This window comes from Dermacentor andersoni, chromosome 2, assembly GCF_023375885.2.
Source record: "Dermacentor andersoni chromosome 2, qqDerAnde1_hic_scaffold, whole genome shotgun sequence".
NCBI lineage: Eukaryota > Metazoa > Arthropoda > Arachnida > Ixodida > Ixodidae > Dermacentor > Dermacentor andersoni.
In genome coordinates, this window is record NC_092815.1 from 145,074,883 (window position 1) to 145,098,158 (window position 23,276).

Genomic DNA, 23,276 nt, shown 5'->3' on the forward strand with positions numbered 1-23,276 from the left:
ATGCCATGGGGGAAAAGCCCTACCAGGACTTTTCATTGTATGCACTGGCATGTCTTTCTTGCCCAGTGTCGAATGCACTGGTGGAGCGTGTCTTCAGTCAGGTCACGTGTGTTAAGACGATGTACAGGAATAAAATGTCGCTGAAAACTTTGGATTCCATTGTACGAATTCGCACAACGTTGGCCTCCAGAGAGGGGTGTTGCGTGAAGTTCACTATCACAGACGATATGCTACGTAGGTTTCGTTCAGACATCTACGATGCTCCAAGCGATGATTACAAGCTCCTCATCAGCACAGACGATATGCTACGCTGGTTTCATTCAGACATTTACGATGCTCCAAGAGATGATTAAAGGCTTCTCATCGTGATTTTATATACATAATAATATGAGTGCTTGACGAATGTTAATTCTTGGCCATCTTTGTGCATTTTACGCCAATGTTATTTTCTGGTGAAATCTGGGGAAATTTTAGCGAGTTTCTGGTGTCGTGCCGACTTTTCAATCTGGCAACGCTGTACTGAAATCTCTTTTCGACAAGTCATACTCATGTTCGCACAGGGCTCGTAAATGTCTTTTCAGGCGCATGTTCTCACCTCCGTTTCGTAGCCGCCGAGGTGGCAAAATACTGGAGGGAAACCGTTAAGAACGTACAGTAGCATTTTGTGTCGTGTGAGAAATGCGAGACGCGTCTAAATTTAGAAGGTTGCCGTCCTTGAAGGATATGAAGATACAGTGAAACACGCGCGTTTCAATTTCAACTTGTTGATTGTTCATCGTCACAGTGGCAAAGCGCGGAAATGAGATTAACATCAAGTGGAGCTCGAAAAAAAAAAAAAGCTAACGCGCTGCGTGTCTATCTTTATTATGCCTCCTTTCGTCTTCCCCACGCTTCTGCGCTTTTCTCGTGTGGCAATATGCGCATCAAGAGAAGGAAAACCAACACGTACACCGTCTTACCGAATCATTTATCCCCAAGGATTGCTGAGATTGACTGCATTGCACACTCAACAAGGCACTGGTGAATTTCATCTTTTTTTTTCTTACCATTCTCCAAACAAGCTTTTTTAAACGACATATTATATATTTGCCATTCGGGAGAGTCTGAACTTGCAGAAAACCAGAACGTTTCTCCGCAGATTTCATTTTGCGCAGACATATTCTTACTGCTTTACCTTCCGCCCATTTCTGTAATTTTACATTACACACCGGATGACACGCCCGTAATTCACCATATTGCCGCAACGACCCTGGAATTTCACTCTGGGCTTAATATTAAATTCGATAGCGTTCGTCAACGGTTTGAAGTGGCATTGCAGAGGCCACGAAAGAGACTGTATTACGTATGCGTTCAAAATATTGGAGCCAAAACATTATAATTGGTGCGTGTCACTCGAATAAAAGGCACGCTTCATGGGCCCGTCATATTTCCAATTCAGTCTGCACGAGCAAAAAAGAAAAAAAAAAAGAAAGGAAACGTTTCTCGCTAAAAGCCGTGCTCCAGCTCGGGCGCCGAGTCACAGCACCGACGTATGCAAACTCAATTTTAGAATGCGCATGAAATCAAGCGAACGAAGAAGCACCCCTCGGGAAGTTCGCACTAAGCTTGCGGAAATACTTAGGGCACGAAAATCTGCATTAGTACACGCAGCTCGCCGAAAAATTAAAACCAAGCAAAGATACACAAGTTTAAATGTGCTGTTTACGTTTACATAGGTGCGCTGTATAGATTTTTTTTCTCCTTGCCCTCTTAACCTGCTTAGAACGAGGCAAAGCTGACGACTGCCGCTTTCACGTGTACGCAACACAAGCGCCCATAACCGGTGAAAACGTTACTCGGCGCCGGAGCGGTGGGCCAGTGCTTGAACAGAGGCCGCGGCAAAGTGCTTTTTGTCACGCCAACATGGCAACCACTGCATAGGAGTCGAAAGGCCGCCGTCCCGCGTTATATCGTTCGTCCGCCATCGTCGGTCGCACGCGAAGTTGTCCCCAAGCGACCATTTCCTTGCACGCTAGAGGAGTTAGCGGGTCCGCTCAAACCATGGCGAATGTAATCGTTTTCCTTGGTCTCGTTTAGCTCCCCATTACAAAATATGATACGAAAAAAAAAGGAAAGCGTCCTGCGGACCGAGTGTTGTCGGCTATCTAAGGCGATAACAGAAACGCGCAACAGTGCTTCGATGGACTGTCTGCCGTCTACTGAAACACAAATGGCTCTCCTGCGCTTTATGAGTAACGCTGGATCTATAGTCAATCTCGGACGGGCTGTAGTGGCTCTTAACCTACCAACACATGCTTAGCGAACATCGTTAAGTGATTATCTGCCGCCAAATAGCATTGCATCCCAAAGCTTCATCGGTGCTCTAACTACGTCGCGCTTGCCATAATTAACGTGCATTTTAGTCTGCTATACAGAGGGCGATCGAAGCTCGGAGGTTTTCCACATGGTGACCATAACGGAAGTAATGAAACAGGTTACGCTTACAAAAGAGAGCTACCTGCCCTGACAAATAACAGTTAGACACGCTGCTGAACGACAAGATGATTACAGTCGGCTTTAGTCAATTGTCTATAATTATTTTGGTGCGCTTATAGTCGAGGCTTTTAATTTCACTCTTAAAGAAACTGAGTAAAAGACTGCAAAAATCTTCATTTTCTCTTTAGAATTCTTACTTTACCTATATCAATTTTTTAAAAGCGCGATAGAGCGATAGCGGATGTGAATGCTTAGTTATAATAGTATGCGCGTCTAATCGGTGCAAAATGTGGTCAGTTATTCCGCGCCATGGCAATGTTCACGAGTTATTGTTAAGATATGCCATATCTGTGATGGCACTAAGATAGTAGTCTCGTGCAATTTTCATTGATAGAACGGTAGATAATTGGTTTGGCAAATACTCGGGATTCTGTATACGTGCAAAACACTGATGAGCTCACTGTTTCAATTGTCGTCTTATAAAACGGACGACGTATGATAAAAGTCAATCGGCAGGACTCGCACGATCTAGCCATGTTGCATTCCTGCCTTGCTGGTTGTTGCTGCGATGACGTACGATGAAGTTGCCGTGTTTCGCCTACTTACGCATGATTCGGTAGTTTCGTGATAAAAAAACTGCGCAGTAGACAAGCTACGGAGCTTTGACAAGATCGATCCTCGTTTACGTAACGAGTTTGCCGCCCAGGTCGCTCAACTAACCTTGCTATCAGTAGCTCCGCATTACTAAGAACCTAACAACATATGTGACAGAAAGTAACTAATCCTATGTTAGTACAGGACACTTTTGGTAGTTTACGACCTGAAACAGCGTACCTAGAAATAATCGATTCGCCATAATAGTATTTATACGCACCATTCTGGTGGAACCTTTTTGCTGAATCGCAATTCTGCATGAAGTCTACGGCGTCAGCTCTGCTCCAGCCGTGTTTTATATGCAGTGCTCACTGTCTCCCTACGTTTGTCTTTGTTTCTCCGTCTTACTTCCCCCCCCCCTTTTCTTTTCCCCGGAGTCTCGTGTAGGGTAGCGAATCGCACATTCGACTGGCTGACTTTCCTAGATTTGTTCGTTTCTCATACTCTCGCTTCACGCGCAGCATACAATCATTGCAGACCATTTTCCATGCTGGCCTTTCGCCATACATTCGTCATTCGCCACAAACGACTAGCTGCCAAATGCGGAAGCTTCTGAGACTATGGTATGCAAAAGAAAGTTGCCGTACGCTTTAACATCAGAGGTAGCGTCTGGCGAATGCATTTGCGGGAATGAATGTTATCGTGTGACATGGACGTGAAAAACAATATGAGGTAAGAACTGGAGAGAAAAGAGCGTTCAAGGCTTCATCTGTTCGCACGAATATTTCATATTGTTGCGCGTCCTATGACACGATAACAAGTGTGCACCATTTAGTCCAGCAACAGTTAGCGGTACGGAATTAACCGATAGTCCCGTATTTAAAACTGCTCCACTTTACACAGTTGTTGCAGTTTTCTTTTTTTTTTCTTTTTGATGGACCAGGTTTATTTATGTTAGGGACAAGCACGGTTGCTCAAGTCACGAGGTAGGTGAGCACACGCCATCAAAGGAGTGGACATAGGCTGATTGAGAAGTACGAGAATAATCGAAAGTGTCTCTCCAATATGTCGCGCGAAGTTATTCGCTCAAAACGAGCTACCGACCCTCCGGCTGCTTTGAGGACGTAGCAGCCGCATCACACAGCGGGGAGAGCGCCTCTAATTAACCGACGAGCTTCGCGAAACCGCCGCAGCGCGGTACACGCATCGCCGATGCGCCTGATTGCGCCGCCGACTTATTCTGCGGGTCCGCCGAGACCGCCCCTTGGCGCTGTAAATATTGACACATAATCAATGGCGTACACTTGAAGTGCGTACGCTCTCTCACGCTTTAGTTAGGTGCAGCGGTTGGATTGGCGCAGCTTCATAAATGGGCCGGCAAAACACGTCTAAGCGCTGTACGGCACCACCAAGCTCACGTGAACGGGCCTCGAGATGCTGCCCCACGTCAACGTCTGACTTAAACGTGCTTTAGGCTGCGTCCCTTCGAGTTATGTACGGCTAAATCTGCGGCAGCCCTATTCTTTCCGACGCACCGAGAAGCCGAGCTGGCACCGTAAAGTGCCACTTATGGAAAATGTGAAATCGAGTTACCTTGACATAATTGAGGACGAGCATCGTTTGCGAGAAATAGAGACAGATTATATAGGTGAAAAACATATTTGAGTCCTATATAGGACTGCGTCGTTGAAGCGCACTGTTGCGGACGTCACCGGAAACATACATGCTATCACTAGAAACGTTTAGATAACCAGAGAATCATTGAACGGCCTGGGCGTTAAGATGCGTAAGAACTACACTCTTAGGCAAAGTTACACCCTTTGGCTCGCCCCTTCTGCCACACAACAATAATCGTTATCTGCCTTGATGCGTTTCCTTTCTTTAACGCTGCGAGCCCGGTACTTTCCAGTAACGAACGGCACGCGCGTTATCAGCATAGAACAGTTTACACCCTTTGGAGTGCCCCTTCTGATAACGCGCGTGCCGTTCGTTATTGGAAAGTTCCGGGCTCGCAGCGTTAAAGAAAGGAAACGCATCAAGGCAGATAACGATTATTGTTGTGTGGCAGAAGGGGCAAGCCAAAGGGTGTAACTTTGCCTAAGAGTGTAGGCTAGCGATTTCGAAGGCGTTTGAGGAATTCCCAGACGGAGCTCGCGCGAAATGGGGGGGGCCGTTCCGTGAGAAGAACCAAATTCAACAAGTAGTACGTAACTGTGGCACTGGATTCAATAATCACAGAGAGAGACAGTGTAGTGTATGCAAAGAAGCATGCATATATATATATATATATATATATATATATATATATATATATATATATATATTGCATGTCATCCTGGCACAGGGGACGAGCTAATCTTCTTTAAATCGGTTGTTCCAGTTTTAATATACGAACCTATGAATTAGGTAGAATATAAGTGTGCCTCTGGAGTCCGTGCTTTACAGACAGAGTACATATGGACGCAGTGTTCATATATAGTTGAGTTGAGTTGAGTTGTTGTAGGCTACTGGTGGGATTAGCCTTGCAGTTGCTGCCGGCAATTGCTCCACCGTAGCGACACTTAAAATAAATAAATCACATAATCAGACACAGTCCTCACAAAATACAAATGGTCACTCCTCAGTTCACCATGTGGAGGCCAAATCTGTGTCCTGTAGGTAATTTAAAAGAAGGCGAGAGACCTCCTTCCTACACAACCGGTTCCCGCGCGGGAAAACAATGTCTTGAAAAGAGCTGTGAGGAACTCCTGTCTTCTTGAGGGACCCGAATAACACCCTCCTTTCCGCGTTATACACAGTACAGCACATTAGGTAATGTTCTATGTCACCGTACACACCACACGTTGAACATAATGGTGATAACGCCAGGCCAGTCTTATACATCCACGCAGGGGTTCGAGCAGAGCCCGTGCGAATGCGGAGCAGTAAGGTGGCTTGGTTTCTTTTGAGGCCCTTGATCACACATGGATTGTGAGGTGAGCTCCACAAAGAACTGAGGTGGCACAACACTGCTTCTCTGAAGAGTCTGTTGTCGTCTTGAGGCACTCTTCTCAATGGATTCCCAGACAGCGCTCTATGGGCGAGGCTGTCCGCCATCTCGTTGCCTATGATACCTGTGTGCGAGGGCACCCATTGGAAACGTATGGAGAAGCCTTTGATATGGAGATTGTGCACCGAGCGTAGGGAGCTAAGACATAAGGCATCAGTAGGGAACCCGTGCTCTAACATTTGAAGGGCAGATTTTGAATCTGTAAGAATAACAACAGGTTGAGGCGTACAAAACCGTAGTTTCTTTAGAGCTGCCTCAATGGCAACGCTTTCGGCCGTTGTGGAGGACACGACTGCAGTGAAGCGAACAGACCAATCATACTTCAAAGAGGGAATGTGAAAAGCAGCTGCACTAGATCCTTTGACCTTGTCCACAGAGCCATCAGTAAAGATTTGAAGATGACGTGCATATTCAGACTCAAGATGTTCCAGTACCAGCGAACGCGTTGCCGCCAGAGAAGAATTCCGCTTAGCGCGTACGTGAGGAATTGTCAACGAACAATCGAGGCTCGCGAATGACCAAGGTGGTTTCAACCTCTTAGTTCGACCTCTAGTGTCAAGACCCAGGTAACCAAGAGTATTTAGTGCCAAGTACGCTCGGGACTCAGATCTCTTTCGAAGGCGCTGTAGAAGGGCTCGGCCGGCTGCCGTCTGTTTGAGGCGGCCAATTTGCATCAATAACCTTTGTGAAGCGACTAGGCTAAGAGGTCTCGATAGAGATTCACAAAGTACTGCTTTGTTAGGAGCAGTCTGCGGAACGCCAAGAGCCCTTCTCAGGCCCTTTCTGTGCAGAAACTCAACTCAACTGTTCATATATACTCTATTCATTTCATATATACTCTATTCATATGAAGTCAAGAGTTTCGCGAAAACCCGTCTGGTCTGGAGCAGACTATGTAAGCAGTTAAAAGTTTGACGCCGACCATTTCGTCATTTTATTTTTACTTCTAATTGTTACAGTCGGCGTCCCGCTTTCAACTATACTTGCACTGTATTTTAACTCGCCGAGACAATATACAATACTTAAGACCGCTGAGGCCTGCTCTCCCGTCTTGTTAGCCGTACGAGAAACCTGGAAAGTCCTGTCTGTCATTAGGGAACACTGTGGTTGGCGCGACAAGGCTTTTAAAATGAGCGCAACGTTCGCCTACCACCAAAACGAGGGCGAACCCTTTACCTGTTTTCAAACGGCGATTTTCACAAATATGTAAGTCGTAGCTTCAATTGGTGATACTTGCTATAGTATTTATTCTTTTGGGTAAGAATCTTCCCCAGGGAGCGCATTTTCTTCCAGCGGAATAACAAAACAAATTATCGGCTTTGTACAAAAATGCAGTTGGCGCAGCGTGGGCCTCGTCATACGCCAGAATGCCCGTTCATTAGCAAAAGCCTGTTGTTTGTGAATTAATTTCTGTAGTTGGTTCAATAAAGACAGCAGATTGTAAATTGCTTCTGACGGCGTATTCGCTGAACTTGCTTGAGTTCCAACGGGTTCAGAATATTCTTATGAAAACTGCTGGCAGAGAATTAGCAAATTCCGTTTGCCTGTGCGTGTGTGCATGCTTTTTTCGGTTCGTTTTTGTAATTATTATTGTGTTTAACATGCTCTATCGCGAAGATTCTGGGAATAAATAAATAAAAAAAAGAAGCTATCGTTCCACTGCAGAAGAAGTCATAGATTTCGATTTTTGGGTCTTCTACTAGGTCGGCTCTAGCGTTGTTATTGCACCAGACTGCTTTCGCGGAAAATTTCCGTCCATAATCGAAGGTTAATGAGCGCTAATTACCTTCGACATCATTTAGCGCTTATAGCGATTACGAACAACGCACGCAACGTTCTGTGAATTCTTTTCTCAATCTTTCTTTTTTTTTTGCTTTTCTCAAAGGTAAGGGATGAGAAAAATGGCGAGATGCATGAAGGTGAGCGGCATTTTTGCTGACGATTATTTGATCCGTGCTGACATACGCTTTCCGTGCGAACGCCACAGAATACTTTTTTTTTTTTTCACCGTTCATTCTTATGTTAGCGATATTTACTGCTTAGCAAGATATGTAGCAGTTCGTGAAACTCGGGCACTTTGCGCCACATCTTCTCGGTGTCCGCGGTCGTTTTCGGAAGCCCTTCTTTAGTTTCTCCTGTGACCTGATCGTTCCGTGTCAGAAGCACTGACTGTTTACGGGTTTCCAATGCTACTTTCAGAACATATAGAGCTTCCACAACCACTACGTCTACGCGTTATTCCCCGTGGCTAAGCAGAGCCGATATTTGGGCTAGCTGGTTATAGAACGCAAAACCGGTAAACCGGATTGCGCAGACAAAAAGAAAGTTTACATCGTTCACGCATAGCCTTTCCTTTATTTTTTTTTCTTTTGTCTGTCTTGCAGTTGCACCAGACTGCGCAACGAGTTAGCGTCGCTGTGATCAGCGCGCGTGCAATACCTTTCCGCGCGTTTTGCACGTTCCGTTGGCCTTACACTGACAGTTAAGTATACCGTGGAACAGCGCAGGGGGGTACTTATGAACGCTTGTGTCTGTTTCTTCTTTCTGCACTCCGTCCTCTGGCGCGCTATTTCTCGCGATGAACTAGGCGGGTCACACACATTTCTTAACGCTACTCCCGTCATTTCATCTTTTCGTTCCATCGCTCGTTGGGCGGTCCTCATCTTCATCTCGAGCTTCTTTGCTAACCTGAAAGTTTCCGTCTCCATACGCAAATACCGGTAGAATGCAATGACGGTACACTTTTCAAAAATTATGGGGTTTTACGTGCCAAAACAACTTTCTGATTATGAGGCACGCCGTAGTGGAGGACTCCGGAAATTTCGACCACCTGGGGTTCTTTGACGTGCACCTAAATCTATGTACACGGGTGTTTTCGCATTTCGCCCCTATCGAAATGCGGCCGCCGTGGCGGGGATTCGATCCCGCGACCTCGTGCTCAGAAGCCCAACACCATAGCCACTGAGCAACCACGGCGGGTTGTACACTTTTCAAGGATAGAGGGCGGCAGAAAGTTAGGTGGGCGGATGAGATTAAGAAGTTTGCAGGGACAACATGGCCACAATTAGTACATGACCCAGATCGTTAGCTCGCTTTTAATCATCATCATCATCATCACAATGCTAGTTGTCGTTGGCCTATTTAGTCCGCAGAAAGACGAATGAGACACTCTGAGAGATGTGTGACAACACCTGCCAGCTGTCCTGCTTCGGCCGACTCCACAATATCCTAGCAGACATCCTATGCATAGTGCCATCACTTCACCTAGCTGTTTTGTTTCCTTTGCGTTTCTTTTTTTTTTTTTTGCCTGCACACCGCCTTTGTTATCACAGTGAAACACCGATTATCTACTCTATACGCGTTTCGTGATCAGCCCAACTTCACATCTTCCTTTTAACCCTCTAATGCCCAGCGCATCGTGTATGGTACGCTGAATTGGATGCCTCGAAATTCTGATTGAAACCGCGAAATACTTAAAGATAGCCTATAGCATCGTTTTTTATACTCCGGAGCGAGTTTTCATTTGCTGTTAGTTAAGCCAACCAATTATTGATTGATTAATTGATTTAGTATTACACTTTGACTCAACATTTCGTTGTTAACTGTACACACGTACTGTCCGTAGTCAAAAGTAAAGCAGCCATTTTAATTATCCTTGCTGCGGAAGTGTGTTTGGGCATTACCTGGTTAAACTAAGATATAAAATTAGATACCTGTGCTCCCTATGTCGTCCCTACAGCCATGTTTCATATCGTTAATAAAATTAATAATAATATTACCTATTATTTCCCGCTCCACTCCTCCCTGTCGATGTCTTATCTCTCTATCTCTCTCTGTCTCTCTTAAACTGCCGCAGAGAATTCTTCTAATTCCTGTCGCCTATGTTTTACTATTGTAATAACACGGTTACTCTTTATTTCTTTTCTCAAGGATACCAGCAAGCTGCTGTTAATGACTAGGCGGCACGTGCCAGACGACTCGAGGACCAATAAATGATTTTCTGCGAATTACATTCTCAGGATCCAGGTCGCCCTCAACTATTTTGCCCAGAAGCAACTAAACATTCATAGTTTAGTGAGACTTATTACCGTTAACGAAATATTTTTACCTTGACAGGCCACTGAACATTACATTCATGCATCCTGAGTTTTTAGGCTACTCTTATAACGTGGTCACTTCAAATGTTCAATCGTCTGTGGTGAGTCATCTGCAGCGTCGCAGCAGAGCCCGGTGTCACCTGCGCTCCTCATATCGCCGAAGTGCACGCCGTTAATCCTTGCACCAAACAACGCTCAGAACCCTTCCCTGTGCGGCATGTTATACAGACCTGTGAGTGTCGTATAACATACAACTGCCTTTGCTAAGCTCCTTCCCTACGCAATGTAGTCAGAACTAATGTAAAGCAGGGGGCGTAATGAATGTAAAGAGCACAAAAATGGAGAACGAGGACAAGCTTGAAGACAGGACGAGCGTTCCCCCCGTCTTCAATCTTGTCCTCGTGCCACCTTTTGCGCTCTTCTTTACATTAGTAACAAACGGAAACCAGCTCGCCCAACTTGCTGGGTCGCTGCAATTCTAAACATCAAGCATTATTTGCACCTATGTGGACGACAACTCTAATGCGTGAGGGCTATTGAAGAACCAAAAAAATTACTTGCCATTTGCATAGAGTGGAGTTCGAATTGACGCCGCATGGGGCAAATCTTCGTCAACGTAACGCCAGTTTGGCGCCCCACGTTATATCGTCTTTTCGTACATATAGCGCAAGAAGGGAAGTGCGGGCCCGTTCGCATCGCCGCTGGACTCTACATGAATACGCAACGAGGGGGGGGGGTCGCCATTATTACCGAGTGGCCGCTCCTGCGTCTTGGACGGCGTGCGGACGACGGGCAGGCTGGCGCGGGCCTTGGTGGCCCGGCGCAGGCCCGTGGCCGAGGTCTCCACCTCGGACATGATGCCCGGGTCCTCGTCGTAGACGCTCGCCGGTGGCTGGTACATGGGTGGGCCCACCATGCGCCCGCCGCCGCCGCCGCCGCCACCCACGGGTGCGCCCAGGTGGCTCTGCGCGAAAGGAGGAACGCAGTCATTGCCACACTGTTCGTTTCGCTTGGTCGAACTCGAGAGAGAGAGAGAAGACTTTATTGTAGAAAAAGGCCTGAGCTAGTATGCTCTGGCCTACTCCTCTGCACATGAACAGAAAGAAAGAAGGGGGGGGGGGGCAAACAACAGTGACACAAGGTTATTAGGACACGAGGAATGGACGTGCATACATATGCTATAACAACGCTACATACTGGTTTCCATAAAGGATCGAGTCTAGTCTGGTGCTCTCTTCACAAATCCACACCAGCGCTAGTATTAATTATTTTTTCATAGTGTAGTCAAGCCAAAATAGAACCTTCCGACAACGCTTGCCTTCCCATGACTGACAGCGTAGGAGCCAGCGTCTTCCGCTGTAGCATGTACGCACTTATACCATAAAAGACCATGCGGGCAATAGATAAGAAAGTGAAAGAGGTGTCAATAAAAAAAAAGTGCTGTAATTTTTCTCTCTCACAGTACGTAATTAAATCGATTAAAAAGGAGAAGCAGAAACATAACATCGATAACATCGCATTTGTTTCTTGAAACCACTTTGCTGGGGGATGTTGATTCGGAACGAAACGTTCGTGGCGTGCTTGGATGCCTGGCCAGGTGCCATATTGTATCAGTCGTGCTGCAAACTATCTTAGGCAAGAGCCCAAACGCTCCACATCATATACAAGAAAACAAGATCGAGCGTTACAACTTCGTGACAAAGCTGCCTGAGTAAAGAGAACTGCAGTGACTATAGTTTACATGAGAGAGAGAGAGAGATCAGATTGCATTACAGTTTGCTTTGTATTCCAGGGACTAGAGCACAGAAAAGCTTTTGCACGTATAAATATTGTATTACATATTTGGAACGGTGGGACAGACCGTTTGTACAGTTAATGCCAGGTCAAGTTATAAGTAATGCTTTCGTGTAAAACTAAATTTCAACTTGGTGTTCCACCTATGCGTTTGTTTCTACTGTGCTTTCCTACACTCGAAGCGGCGGAGCGCTCTCAGACAATACAAGCAAATGTATGTTATTTTTTTTTTTTGCACTGCCTTATTTCAACGTTTTATTTGTTTAAAGTTGTTGAATCGAGCTTTATGTAGAGCTGATTAGCTAATGCGCCCCCTTGTGTTTAGAGAAGCAGTTGGGCGAATTCGAGCGAATTAAACCCAGAGTTACGAAATTGGAGCGAGAATAGGTAGAGTTCCGTCAAAGTGCGTCGCATCAGTGTTCAAGGGGTAGCAAAGATAACTCTGTGGAATGACCGCTGGACGTAAATACCTTTTACGCAACGGCAGGAACCAACCTGCACCGATCGAAGTTTACGAAAGATGCGAGTTAACTTCAATATTTATTTAAACACAAATGTTTTTACAACTTTATCCGTCATTTATTTTGATTCTTATTGCATGTTCTTATAAAGCCGGCCTACGACCTATGTTTTCTTGGTATACTGTGTGGCTAAGCGAAAAGGAGCAGCCTGCATCCCTCATGATGTAATCAACTTCTATAGACACAATTCTAATAATAACAGTTCACCTGGCCCCCCCCCCCCTCTCCTGCGCCACTGACTGCTTAAAGTTACTACTACGTATTAAGAAACGCACCGATTGCATCCGATTACACTGCACAGTCAACAGCACGCTCCGGTATTCTTCTCAGGACGCTCGAAATAAAGAAAGCACGAACATCTCTATTTTAACAAGTGGCTCCGTAGTGACCGCTGGAGCCTGTCGGCTTGACCTTAAAAGCTGGTCAGATGTACCGGAACAAAGTGTGTATATATACATATATATATATATATATATATATATCATCATCAGCCTGGTTATGCCCACTGCAGGGCACAGGCCTCTCCCATACTTCTCCAACTACCCCGGTCATGTACTAATTGTGGCCATGTTGTCCCTGCAAACTTCTTAATCTCATCCGCCCACCTAACTTTCTGCCGCCCTCTGCTACGCTTTCCTTCCCTTGGAATCCATTCCGTAACTCTTAATGACCATCGGTTATCTTCCCTCCTCATTACGTGTCCTGCCCATGCCCATTTCTTTTTCTTGATTTTAACTAAGATATCATTAACTCGCGTTTGTTCCCTCACCCAATCTGCTCTTTTCTTATCCCTTAACGTTACACCTATCATTCTTCTTTCCATAGCTCGTTGCGTCGTCCTCAATTTAAGTAGAACCCTTTTGGTAAGCCTCCAGGTTTCTGCCCCGTACGTGAGTACTGGTAACACACAGCTGTTATAAACTTTTCTCTTGAGGGATAATGGCAACCTGCTGTTCATGATCTGAGAATGCCTGCCAAACGCACCCCAGCCCATTCTTATGCTTCTGATTATTTCAGTCTCATGATCCGGATCCGCAGTCACTACCTGTCCTAAGTAGATGTATTCCCTTACCACTTCCAGTGCCTCACTACCTATTGTAAACTGCTGTTCCCTTCCGAGACTGTTAAACATTACTTTAGTTTTCTGCAGATTAATTTTTAGACCCACCCTTCGGCTTTGCCTCTCCAGGTCAGTGAGCATGCATTGCGATTGGTCCCCTGAGTTACTAAGCAAGGCAATATCATCAGCGAATCGCAAGTTACTAAGGTATTCTCCATTAACTCTTATCCCCAATTCTTCCCAATCCAGGTCTCTGAATACCTCCAGTAAACACGCTGTGAATAGCATTGGAGAGATCGTATCTCCCTGTCTGACGCCTTTCTTTATTGAGATTTTGTTGCTTTCTTTATGGAGGACTACGGTGGCTGTGGAGCCGCTATAGATATCTTTCAGTATTTTTACATACGGCTCGTCTACACCCTGATTCCTTAAAGCATCCATGACTGCTGAGGGTTCGACAGAATCAAACGCTTTCTCGTAATCAATGAAAGCTATATATAATGGTTGGTTATATTCCGCACATTTCTCGATCACCTGATTGATAATGTGAATATGGTCTATTGTTGAGTAGCCTTTACGGAATCCTGCCTGGTCCTTTGGTTGACAGAAGTCTAAGGTGTTCCTGATTCTGTTTGCGATTACCTTAGTAAATACTTTGTAGGCAACGGACAGTAAGCTGATCGGTCTATAATTTTTCAAGTCTTTGGCGTCCCCTTTCTTATGGATTAGGACTATGTTAGCGTTCTTCCAAGATTCCAGTACGCTCGAGGTCATGAGGCATTGTGTATATAGGGTCCCCAGATTTTTTGGAACAATGTGCCCACCATCCTTCAGCAAATCTGCTGTTACCTGATCCTCCCCAGCTGCCTTCCCCCTTTGCATATCGCTCTTAACTTCTTCCGGCGTTACTTGTGGGATTTCAAATTCCTCTAGACTATTCTCTCTCACATTATCTTCGTGGGTGCTACTGGTACTGTATATATCTCTATAGAACTCCTCAGGCACTTCAACTAACTCATCCATATTAGTAACGATATTGCCGGCTTTGTCTCTTAACGCGTACATCTGTTCTTCTTCACTGCTTTTAGGCTTCCTCCGTTCCTGAGAGCCTGTTATATTCTATTCATATTATAGTTCCTTATGTCAGCTGTCTTACGCTTGTTGATTAACTTCGAAAGTTCTGCCAGTTCTATTCTAGCTGTAGGGTTAGAGGCTTTCATACATTGGCGTTTCTTGATCAGATCTTTCGTCTCCTGCGATAGCTTACTGGTATCCTGTCTAACGGAGTTACCACCGACTTCTATTGCACACTCCTTAATGATGCCCACAAGATTGTCGTTCAATGCTTCAACACTAAGGTCCTCTTCCAGAGTTAAAGCCGAATACCTGTTCTGTAGCTTGATCCGGAATTCCTTTAGTTTCCCTCTTACCGCTAACTCATTGACTGGCTTCTTATATACCAGTTTCCTCCGTTCCCTCCTCAAGTCTAGGCTAATTCGAGTTCTTACCATTCTATGGTCCCTCTAGCGCACCTTGCCGAGCACGGCCACATTTTGTATGATGCCAGGGTTAGCGCAGAGTATGAAGTCTATTTCATTTCTAGTCTCGCCATTCGGGCTCCTCCACGTCCACTTTCGGCTAACCCGCTTGCGGAAGAAGGTATTCATTATCCGCATATTATTCTGTTCTGCAAACTCTACTAATAATTCTCCCCTGCTATTCCTAGAGCCTATGCCATATTCCCCCACTGACTTGTCTCCAGCCTGCTTCTTGCCTACGTAGCATGGTATGCCTACGTAGTATGGCCGGTTACGTAGTATGGTTGTAAAACTGCGGACTGACAGCAATCTCAGAAGTTATCATATATTCCGGAGCGGCCCTTTGGGTGGTTGTCGTGTTTGTAAACTAAGCTGACCTCGCAGAGCAACACGGCTGTCCCCGGAAGAAGGAATCCGGAAAAAGAAATATAGACAGGGGACCGCGCCACCACCGCTATTTCAACATCCAGACACCGCTCTGTGCCCTCCATACTTCACTTCCTCTTCTAACAAACCTCTTCGCCCCCCCACCCCCTGCTCCCCCTGCCCCTCCCCCGGTCCCCAGTGAATTCGGCGCTCCATCTTGCTCGCAGCAGGGCGTGATCAATACCGCGTCAGCGACCATTTCTCGTACGCACGCTGGGCGTCAACGGGCTTCGAGGAATGCTTCTTGCAAGGTTAGCTAATGTGACAGCGAAGTCCACTGGGTAAAATGAAGCTAAGGGCATTGATGCGATGACTTGTCATCGATATGACAAGTCGCGCAGACTTGTCAAGGACGTTTCGAAATGCAACTGCGCTCGTACATGCGTAATGACAGGAGAGCTCTCGAATAATAAAAACGCGGTGACGGCGTTGAAAATGTTGCCCAACTGTCAAAATATCTCAATGCGTCCATACCACCGTGTCGATAGTACTTCGGAAGCTGATGTCAGAATTTGTCCGAGCCTCTCTGCGAAGAGGCTACTGAAGCCCGGAACAGTGAAACGGAGAGATGCCCTTGTCCACAGAACGCCGGTCAATTCGCGCCTGTCCCACCATCGGCAACACTTGCCTCAACACGATAGACGCATGGCAAGAGGAAAAACATGGTTTGTAAGCATTGACCTACGCACATTTGGCGGCTGTTGAGCAAGCTATCTAGAAGGAATGCCGAGACTCCGTAACAGGCAAACATTCTGCGGCGGCCTTGATTCGGCTCGACAAGTACGACTGAGTGTCTCGGGAACACGAGAAGCAAGGCTCGGGCACTGACATCGCCTGCGCGGGCCAGCGTGTCCTTCTGGCTGCACTAACCAGCGCTCATGGCGGCGGCGCGAGTTGGCGCTGGTTAGGGAAAGAAAAGATGGACGCGAAACCATACGGGCCAAAGGCGCCGGCTCGCGACGCGACAGCGGTGGGGTAGTGGTGGGGGAAGCAGGGCAGGGGGCCCGCAGTATTATCAAGTTTACCTTGGCAGGCGGCTTGGCGGACGGCGCGACGCCCGTGGCGCTGGCGGGCCGGGCCGGGTAAAAAGCCGTCACGGCCGCCGTCTGCGGCGGCGTCGACGACGCGAGCATAGTAGTACTACGGCTCGGCGGCGGCGGCGGCGTCGAGCGCGAGAATAGCGCGCGCAGCACACCCTTCCGCGCCGTCCGGCCAGCGGCGGGTGTGCCACTGGTGTACCACCAGCGGGGTGCGCGCCCCCCAACGACGAAGACGCTGGCTGGCTGGCTGGTGCTGGCTGGCTGGCTGGCGAGCGAGCGAGCCGGCCGGCGGGACGACGGCGATTGAGGGGGAGCACCTCGCCGCTGTCTGGAGCGAGTCGCCGCTCGCCTCCTCCTCCGCACAAAGCTTTCCCGTTTTTCCCCTCTTTTGTTCCCCGCCTCCCGCTGCCGTCTAGGCTACACGCGCACTGTTTCCCGTCGGTTCCTCGCGAGACTGCGCAGTGTGTGTCGGCGGCCGCAGCCGCCGGCGAGCGACGGCGATCGATGCCCCCATGCCCGCTCCGCTCTTGTTCTTCGTCACTGCCGGTTTTGAAAGCGCCCGTGTGCGTGCCGTCCGCTCGCCGGCGTGCACGCTCGCTCGCGTTCCCCGTTGGTAGGGAACGAAGCGGCGGCCCCGATGGAAGAAGAAGCGGGCCGCGGGGATCCGGGTCGCGCCGCCTGGGCTTCCAAAGCAGGCTCCCGCCCTTCTTTCCCGAATGGAAGCGAAGGTCGCACGGATGCGGGGGATGAAGGCCGCGAAGGATCTGGAGCAAGGATATGCGGCCGCGGGAGCCTGACAGATGTGCGGCGCGCGGACCGGCGTCCCAGTTTTCGACGGAAGAGGAAAGTTTCTGGAGAACGGTGCGCCGCTGCTCGCAAAGGCGGCCCTGATTAGAAAGCCAGAGCGGAAGGCGATTGTTCTCTCCTAAACTTTTTACTTCCTTTCCTCCTGCTCGCGGGTAATTCCAGCTTGTCTTTCTCTCTTACCACGGAAAGTATGTCGGGAGAGTTAGAATGCCTCTTCTAACGGAAGGTGCTGAAGAACGCGTTGCCCTACTTTCTTGGCGTTAAAAGTGAGTTTCACCTCGGCATTGATTTTTTACGCCTAGCCGAGAGGCGCAATGCACCAGTTGGAAAGCAGTGTTCGCAATGTGTGAAAGAAATTGTTCACAGGAATAAGATAAACAGCAAAAAAAGAGAAACAAATACTAACTAAATGAATAAAAATGTGGAACGACTTTTACAGCATCGCGTGCTAAGGCGCTAACATCGCAAGTAAGTGCAACATGCCTCCATGGATACGATACTGATGAAGTACAGGAATGTTTGGCTGTCCCTGTTGCCCCACACGCCCTATAGACCGAAACGACCGGCAACGAAAAGACTTAGCTGTGGGACATTTTAGACACCAATGACGACACGAGCACTAACTCAACAATCGCGCCTGCCAGCATGATCACCACAGCCCTGTGTTGAAACACCAGATCGGCAGACTGTCGGTTGCTAAATGACGGCTACATTTCGTATATCTGTACGAAATGTAGCCGCATACGTACGCCATATTTCCTGATCTACAATATTTATTGCCAAGATTATTGCTTTACAATTTCTTTTATAAACCAATTCTCAATGAACTTGTTAACTTTAGCGAAGTAAGTCCACGATATCTTTGATAGGCCTTATCGAATATTGTTTCCTTTTTTTCCCCCTAAATTAGGAGGGTTATCAGAGGGAAAGCGGCGTTCTGAATAGCGTGAGATTTCCGTCGCAGCTGAACATTTTGGTCATAAACGCTCTGCCAGGTGTATCGCGTTTACGCGTCTATGCCTAAGGCCGTCAAAGCTTTCTTTAGCTACACACTTTTAGTAGGTATCACATCGCCGCCAGGTTTGTCATCACTTTGCTGATCTGAATATGCAGGGTGACCATATTTAAGTTTTATAGAATTTTTAAATGATACCCTTTTCCAGATAACGTAATTCTAGTCCTGGAGCTGGATTATTCAGAGAGGCGGGCATTATTTGCACGAGAAATCGAAACAGATATTCAACTAAGTAACAAAAATCCGCTAATTATGTTTCGAAATAATTAATTTACGAGACGTGTTGCAATTTACGAATTGTAGCCGGTGAGTTTGCAAGGCGTCTATACCAACTGGTGATTCTGGTTAACCTCCCTGCCTTCTTCTTATCTCTTTTCCTCCTCCTATACCAACTGGTTTGAATTCCCATAACGACCCCAGTTTCGAGATACGCGCCATCAAACATGCCGTAAAAATGCACTGTTTTTCTTTGTTTCGCTTACTTTTTTTTAAAGAAAACGCTCCTTTATGCTTTGAAGTACAAAAGGAACTTGAACGCCCATGTATTTCGTTCCACACTTTGGAAAATAACATTTCGAAGCTGGTGTCATTCTGGAAGTTAATTTCAAATGTATACGTCTTGCAAGCTCACCGGCTACAATTCGTAAACTGCAATATGTGCCATAAAGTAAATATTTCAAAAGATAATTAGTGGATCTATGCCAATTAGTTGAATATGTGTTTCGATTTGTCCACCTCTTCGAGTAATCAAGCTCAAGGACAAGAATTATGCTATCTGCCACAAGCGATTTTTAAAAAATTTCATAAAACTTAAAACTCTGTATAGCCTGCAATCTGTCGATTCAAGTTTCAGCGGTTAGAAACTCTATTCATTGACGAGGCATCAAAGAGCTTACTGGATTCTCAAAGAAACAGCGCCCTTCCTAAATATTAAGGAGATAACGTCAATTTTGTTCTTTCATTGTACCGAACGAGTTGCTAGGACCACCACTTATAAAACTGAAGTCTTATAAATCGTCGGCGCCTGTTGGGGGAAAAAGTTGACAGTGAAGCGCGCAAGATGTGTTTTAGCTGAGCACTCCTTTTTTTCTCTCTCAGCATGACGGTAACATTATATTACACCAAATTTGTTTTATCAGACTCGACTGACGACTTGGGGTCGATATCTCCAAAGAAACCCCACCTTTTTTTTCCTTCTTCAAACAAAAAGAGAAAAAAGTGCCAACAGCTGCACAAGCTGGTGAATACTGCGTTAGAAACGCGACGTCGACAGTAAAGTAAGCATACAAGAAATTGTCCTCGTGCATTTACGCAAGTACAGTGCTGTCTCGGTTATGCAAGAGAACGCGAGATGGCGCAGCGGGCGTTCAGAGTGCTGCAGAGAGCTGGTAAATAGCGAACGAACACAACATCCGCAGACTGTTAAGAACGGCCTGCTGCAGTGCAAGTTTTGCCACCCAGTTGCGACTGTGGAGGCAACATTCCGGGAGCGTCGCCGCCAACCTCTAGCCACGGCGTGACTAAGTCGACTTTGTGTCACGAACAATACGCGTATCCTCCACTCTCCGTCGCTTCAGCTAGGATGCGTTCGACGAAGCAGGCTTTGTGCTGAAACCGTCACCGTTACGCTCTAGCCTCATCGCCGTTGTGACTGAAGGAGTTCGACGAAGCAGGCTTTGTGCGCAACAGCACAACGCCGACCTGATCTGCTATGGGCGGGGGAGTTGACGCGGGGACGCCGACGCAGGCTCCTTCCCACGCACCGACCAAGACGCAAGACAACGCGCTACCCGGAACGGCTCCGAGTTCTACGAAGCCCCTCTGACGTCGGCTCCGGACCATCGCACCGGTGTGTATGCGTGTGTGCGTGTGTGTGTAACCCGTCCCGGAGAGAGGCGGCCTGTTTAAAATGACTGAACGAACGATCGCGTCACCTTGTATCGGGAGAGGACCGAGTGCTTAAAAACCACTGTTGTGCGGCTGCTCAGGTCACTCTCTCTCAAGCAGTCATGTTAGACTGATGTACTCTTTCTCAAGCAGTCATGTTAGACTGATGTACTTTCTCAAACAGTCATGTTAGACTGATATAAATACTGTAAATAAACCCATATTTTTCGTTTTCGATGACAAGCAGTCCTTCCCTTCATCAACGTCCTCAGCGTGGATAAGTTGGACGACGGCATGGGCCAGCTACCTTCTAATTCATGCCCGACTCCAATCTTGACAACGGATCACGAGCGATGGGATTGAACCCCCAATCATAACAAGACAGCGATCCAACGGTTGCGTATAAGGTCGTCGTCACCGGCTGCGCGGTGGCTGGGTGCGCACACAACGTTCAGCTGCTGTTCACAAGGTCGCGGGTTCAGCTGCGAGCTACTCCTGCTGGTTTGACGTGGAAATGACACCCAAAAGCAGCTACCCTGTAGCTACCTGTACTCCTGCGCGTATAGGAGCGCCGGTTAAAATTTATTCCCGAGTTATCCACTGCGACGTCCTACTTAGCCCGTGTGTGACTTGGCACTGTATACAGCTATCACACAGTATTATACAGTAAGTAGTAAAAAATTTGTTTCACCTGCTAAAGTGCATATGCGGCGGCGATTTTTAAATTATTGTTCTTGCTGCCTTAAGACATATGGCATATACCTACGAGAGGGATAGGCTGCACTGGAGTTGTTGATGTGGATCCTTGGAATTAATGTCACGTAACCACGTGGGAGAAGGGGGGGGGGTGGCCAAGAAGCGCGTCGTCGTCGTCGTCATCATCATCATCATTATCATCATCATCATCCTATTTATGTCCACTGCAGGACGAAGGCCTCTTCCTGCGATCTCCAATTACCCCTGTCCTGTGCCAACTGATTCCAACTATCACCAGCAAATTTCCTAATTTCGTCGCACCATCTAGTCTTCTGCCGTCCTCTACTGCGCATCCCTTCTCTTGGTACCCATTCTGTTACCCTAATGGTCCAACGGTTATCTAGTCTGCGCATTACATGACCTGCCCAGCGCCATATTTTTTCTCTTAATGTCTATTAGAATATCGTCTATACCCGGTGGCTCTCTGATCAAAACCGCTCTCTTTCTGTCTCTTATTAAAGTTCTGCCTAGCATTCTTCGTTCCATCACTCTTTGCGCGGTCCTTAACTTGTTCTCAAGCTTCTTTGTCAGCCTCCAAGTCTATACGCCGTATGTCAGCACCGGTAAAATGCACTGATTGTATACTTTCCTTTTCAATGATAACGGTAAGCTTCCAGTCAGGAGCTCACAATGTCTGCCGTATGCGATCCCACCCATTTTTATTCTTCTGTGAGTTTCCTTCTCATGGTCAGGGTTCCCTGTGATTAGCTGACCGAGGTAAATGTACTCCTCCACAGACTCTAGAGGCTGACTTGCGATCTTGTACTCTTGCTCCCTTGCCAGGTTATTTATCATTATCTTTGCCTTCTGCATATTAATCTTCAACACTACACTTACACTCTCCACGTTAAAGCCCTCAATCATTTGTTGTAACTCGTGTGCATTGTTGCTGAATAGAACAAAGTCATCGGCAAACCGAAGGTTCTTGAAGTATTCGCCGTCGATCTTTACTCCTAATCCTTCCCAGTTTAATAGCTTGAATACTTCTCCTAAGCACGCAGTGAATAGCATTGGAGAGATTGTGTCTCCTTGTCTGACTCCTTTCTTTATAGGTATCTTCCTACTTTTCTTGTGTAGAATTAAGGTGGCTGTGGAATCTCTGTAGATATTTTCCACGGTACTTACGAAAGCGGTCTGTACTCCTTGATTACGCAATGTCTCTATGACTGCTGGTATCTCTATTTCAATCAAATGTTTTTTTCGTAAGCTATGAAAGCCATATAGAGAGGCTTATTTTACTCTGCGGATTTCTCGATAACCTGGTTAATGACATGGATGTGATCCATTGTAGAGTAACCTTTCCTGAAGCCAGCCTACTCCCTTGGTTCACTAAAGTCCAGTGTTGTCCTTATTCTATTGGAGATTATTTTGGTAAATATTTTATATAATACTGGCAGTAGGCTAATGAGCCTATAATTTTTTAGTTCTTTAACGTCACCCTTCTTGTGGATTAGTATAATGTTTGCATTCTTCCAGTTTTCCGGGACCCTTGCAGTCGATAGACACTTCATATAAAGAGCCGCCAGTTTTCCTAGCATTAGGTCTCCTACATCTTTGATTAAATCGACTGTTATTCCATCCTCTCCTGCCGCTTTTCCCCGTTTCATGCCTTGAAGCGCCTTTCAGACCTCATCTCTAATTATAGGAGGAGTTTCTGTATACTGTTCATTATTGTTGCAAATAGAGTGCTCCTGCGTCCTCTGGGTACTGTAAAGGTCAGTATAGAATTCTTCCGCTGCTTTTATTATACCTTCGAGATTGCTGATGATATTGCCCTGCTTATCTTTCAGTGCATATATTTTGGTTTGTCCTATGCCAAGTTTCCTTCTCACTGATTTCAAGCTGCGTCCATTTTTAACGGCTTCTTCAGTCTTTTTCACGTTATAATTTCTAATATCACTTATTTTCGCTTCGTTGATCAGCTTTGATAGTTCCGCGAATTCTATCTTATCTCTTGAGTTGAACACTTTCATTCTTTGTCATTTCTTTATTAGGTCCTTTGTTACTTGGGAGAGCTTGCCTACTGGTTGCCTTGGTGCCTTGCCTCCCTTGTTCAATTGCTGCCTCTGAAGCTAGCCTCGTTACGGTTCCATTCATTACCTCTATGTCATCGCCATCACCTCTCTGTTCTAAGGCTGCATATTTGTTTGCAAGTACCAGCCTAAATTTGTCTGCTTTTACCCTTACTGCCTCTAAGTTGACCTGTTTCTTCTTCAC

The 23,276-nt window shown here is 46.6% G+C and overlaps 1 protein-coding gene and 1 pseudogene across 17 annotated transcripts in view; both read right to left on the reverse strand.

Annotated features, from left to right (window-relative positions):
* LOC126540634 (coiled-coil domain-containing protein AGAP005037-like) overlaps positions 1-23,276 on the reverse strand; it is a 592,903-nt gene that overhangs the window by 126,515 nt on the left and 443,112 nt on the right. For 16 of the 17 annotated variants that reach the window (XM_055076173.2, XM_055076175.2, XM_055076166.2 and 13 more), the window contains one exon: positions 10,966-11,179. In XM_055076173.2, the coding sequence (XP_054932148.1) occupies positions 10,966-11,179 (214 nt within the window). Of the gene's footprint in view, positions 1-10,965; positions 11,180-16,579; positions 16,960-23,276 lie in introns of those variants that run through there. The other variant, XM_055076174.2, reaches the window with a different exon arrangement.
* Positions 5,368-5,477, reverse strand: LOC126541032 (U6 spliceosomal RNA; annotated as a pseudogene).